Source organism: Cucurbita pepo, chromosome LG14 (genome assembly GCF_002806865.2).
Source record: "Cucurbita pepo subsp. pepo cultivar mu-cu-16 chromosome LG14, ASM280686v2, whole genome shotgun sequence".
Lineage (NCBI taxonomy): Eukaryota > Viridiplantae > Streptophyta > Magnoliopsida > Cucurbitales > Cucurbitaceae > Cucurbita > Cucurbita pepo.
In genome coordinates, this window is record NC_036651.1 from 8190692 (window position 1) to 8194636 (window position 3945).

At 36.2% G+C, this 3945-nt stretch overlaps 1 protein-coding gene across 1 annotated transcript; it reads right to left on the minus strand.

Moving 5' to 3' along the window:
• Nucleotides 1-1981: 1981 nt before the first annotated feature.
• Nucleotides 1982-2910, minus strand: LOC111810294. The gene has a single exon (XM_023696985.1). The coding sequence runs from the start codon at nt 2834-2836 to the stop codon at nt 2150-2152; it is 687 nt and encodes a 228-aa protein (XP_023552753.1). The 5' UTR covers nt 2837-2910; the 3' UTR covers nt 1982-2149.
• Between the last annotated feature and the right edge of the window lie 1035 nt (nt 2911-3945).

The following is a 3945-nucleotide window of genomic DNA, read 5'->3' on the forward strand; positions in this document are numbered from 1 at the left end:
AGCAGACTTGCGATTGTGCGGCACTCACTTTCCAACGACAAGTGAGCTAAGCCAATTCGTTCTGGTGTCACCTACGGCCAAGCGACATATGCTCGAGCCTCTGGCCTCGATTTTAAGAGAAGGTTTTAGAAAACGAGGGTAGAGAGAGATTTTCGAAAGAGGCGTTATATAAGTAAACAAGAGAGAAATAACAACGGCTTACAGTATATAACCTTGGGTAGGGAGAAGTTGACGCCATTGTGGAGAGTCGTCTTTATCTAACAAAGACAAGATTATATTCGATCACTACCTAGCCCGTCTAAATAAATAAATATTTTTTAAGTATAAAATACTAAATTTTTTATTTATTAGAAATTGTGTTTCCTTTGTATATTAAAAAAAATATAATAGAAGATAAATTAAACAATTGTTTGAAAAAGAAATACATATATAATTAATTAATTAAGATCTAACCGAAAGCATAATTGGAGCATTAGAAAATTACTAATTATTTTAATTAATTCATATGGTAATGAAAATAATTTGCATGTGCTAAGGTTCCAAGTAAATGAATACTAAAATTCAACTATAGTTTGTTTAATTAATCTTAACTTTAATTATTAATTGCGGCGTTACAATATGATTAGCAATGTAATTATGTGGTTAATTAAAGTTAAATTAGAATCTTAATTAATATTATTTTAAAAGGGAGAGAATCTTTATTCAACCTTCGCCACCTCATACACCATTTCTTTACAAATATCATGATTGACGTAAAGATCAACCTCACTTGTTTCTTCCAATTTGTCAAAAAAAATATAAAATATACAACTAATCATCGGTCAAGCCTAAAGTTCATTCGTTGCCCGATACTTATTCAGATATGTAACTGTTGAGGCTTATTGAGAGTGAGTCCCACGTTGGTTAATTTAGTGGAAGATCGTGGATTTATAAGTGAAGAATACTATCTCCATTGGAATGAGGTATGAGAGGTTATGCTCAAAGTGGACAATATCATATTATTGTGGAGAGTCGTCATTCCTAACATGATATTAGAGTCATGTTCTAATCTTAGCCATGACAATAGATTCCTCAAATATCGAACAAAGAATTGTGAGCCTTGAAGGTGTTGTCAAAAGTGACTAAAGTGTCAAACAAATGGTGTACTTTGTTCGAAGGCTTGAGAGAAAGGAGTCGAGTCTCGATTAAGGGGAGGTTTATAGTGTACTTTGTTCGAGGGGATGATTGTTGAGGATTATTTGGATAAAACGATGGTTTATAAGTGAGGAATACTATCTCCATTGGAAGGATGCCTTTTGAAGAAACCCAAAGCAAAGCGGCAAAGCCATGAGAGCTTATGCTCAAAGTGGACAATATCATACCATTGTGGAGAGTCATGATTCATAACAGGAACCTTGTCGTTGAACTAAAAAAACACAATCATTTTGAAATAACCCAAAATTTTGGGTTGCTGACTCGAGAAACCCGAATAGAGTTCATAACTCAATTCAACACAACGCTCTATTTTCAAGTTGGTCGAGTCGATCTGACCAGAAAATATCAACCCACTAACCAAAAAATCATTTCTAGTTTGACTCTCAAACTGAGTTGGTCTCAACTCTAATTGAGAGTGATCGATCTTGAACACGGATAACTTCAACGTTCATGTTGCAACCACAAATTTAAAAAGCGGTAGGGCCAAAAAATAAATAAAAATAAATAAGTTGCATTATTATGAAGAAAAAAGAAATGCTTTACTTAGAAACAATTTCTCTCCCAATTTTTTAATTAAAAAAAAAAAGTTGGGCAAAATGTCACAAAATAAAAAATATTGTAATGTCCCATTTGATTTGAATGAGATGAGATCCCTATTTTCTTCCAATTATTATCACTTTTTCTTTTTCCTTATATCTCCAAAATTGCTATTCCTGGCCCCTCATGTTATTCATTTTACTATTTCTTGCCCCTATCTCTCTAAAATTGCAGATAATGTCACTATTAATTAAACAATTTACACTAATTACATTCATAATTTCTTTGCATTCCACAGAATTTCTAGACGTAATCAGAAAATGATAATTCAAAATAGTAATAATAATTTTAATATATTTTTTAATTCCGATTTCTATTTTCATTTCGGAATTTGAAAATGCGAAAAAGAAATTCAAATTCAACCTCTGTGTAACGGAGACCGTTCCGTGAGAACGGCCTTGGGAACCTTCGATTGCCGGAAAGCTTTGATCGGACTTGGAAAGTACCATGCCTTTGCCTTCGCCGGCGTCCGAACGAATCTCCCGCTGGAATCGGAAACCGCAACCGATCTAGACCGGATCATCAACGTTCGTCTCATCGCCTCTTCAACTTCCGCTACTTCCTTCGCTCTACGCTTGAAATCGAATTCCACCGCTGCCTCGATTCTTCCGCCATCGCGACTCTTCTTAGTCTTCGACCTGAAAATCGACCAAAACGACGAGGCTCTAGCGCTATTACCGGATGAAGAGCAGTCATCGCCAGAATCAGCGACGAACCGCGATCTCGATCGGAGAAATGGAATCGCAGCGAGAGAGCGAGAGCGGCGGAAAGCCGGCTCGCCGTCGATGAGATTGGAGAGGCGGCCGACGGATCCGAGAGAGGCGAGGTCGGCGGAGGAGAAACGAGAGAAAGAGGATGAAGAAGAAGAAGAAGAAGAAGTAGTTGTGGTAGTGGCGCAACAATTGCAAGGACGGACGTGGGCGCAGTCAGGGCAGAGAGTGACGAGGCGGTCACGGAGACAGAGAGGACAGATTCCGATCCTCCGCCGTTTGGAAGGATGTTTTGGACATTTCCATACGTCGTCTTCATCGCCGTAGAACGCCATTTTCTCTGTTCTTCGTTGATGAATTTGTGTAGTCGCTTTTGCGCTCTCTGGTTTTTGAGTTTCTCTAAACAAATGGCTATGGCTATCACTGCCTCAAGCTTTATAAAGGTTCAACCTGTTAGTGGGGCCAGTTTAACCATGGTTAGTTCTAATCTAACCCTGGTTCAGATCCTCGGGTTGGCCGTTCGACCTTCTTTCCTTAAAAAATACCATTGGAATCAGAACGTCGCCGTTTTGCATTTTTTAGCTCGTTATATTAATTACCATTTTTTTAGAATTTAAATTATTAATTTAGTTTTAAACTTTCTTAAAACATTATTTTCACATTTAAAATCATTTCGATTTTTAAAAAATAATGACACGAAGCCCGAGAAAGAAAACTCAAAGAGGATAATATCTGCTAGCGGTGAACCTATGTACCCTATGTACCCTTCTTTTACTCGTTACTCGGGTATCACATTGAATGCTAGGATTATCGTCTAAGCCTAACTTATTAGACCTAGTTTTTATCTATTTTATCCCTCGATAAACATACAATTCTGAGTTTAACGAGTGTTCTTAGTCTATCGTACTTTTCTTGTACCTATTTTGTCTTAGAAGAGTTGGTTTTACGTAAAATCTTGTAAATTTTAAGGTACACCCACGGATTGACGTGTTGTTATTTAGAAGAATGATGTGACATTTTAACCGTCATCATTTCTATCTTATTGTTAGTTAAACCCCTTTTTTTTTTTTTTTTTACTATGTAGTCCTAAAGAACACGAAGATTTTAACCATCCGTGTCAATTAGGTGTGATTTGTGGACTTTTTGTTACTCCCGACAATGTTTTCAAACATATAGGTTTAATGTCATGTCGGTTTGAACTTTGCTTAATTAGTTATCGTCTTAATACTATTACTTAAATGTCATGACGTTTTGATTAGACAAATAAATTTGATTAAACGATAAGCAGTACGAGGAGACCAATTATAAAGTCCAATGAAACGTCACTGATTTTTTCATTTGTGCATTTCTTATCGAGCTACTTTTTGTCATATTGTACTAAGCCATCATTAATTAATTTAAACACAGTATCCGTCAATAAACAATATTTTTACCGAAAAATACC

Excerpts from the sequence above, each read along its gene's own strand:
- LOC111810294 (XM_023696985.1), bottom strand. The coding sequence starts at position 2,836 with ATGGCGTTCTACGGCGATGAAGACGACGTATGGAAATGTCCAAAACAT.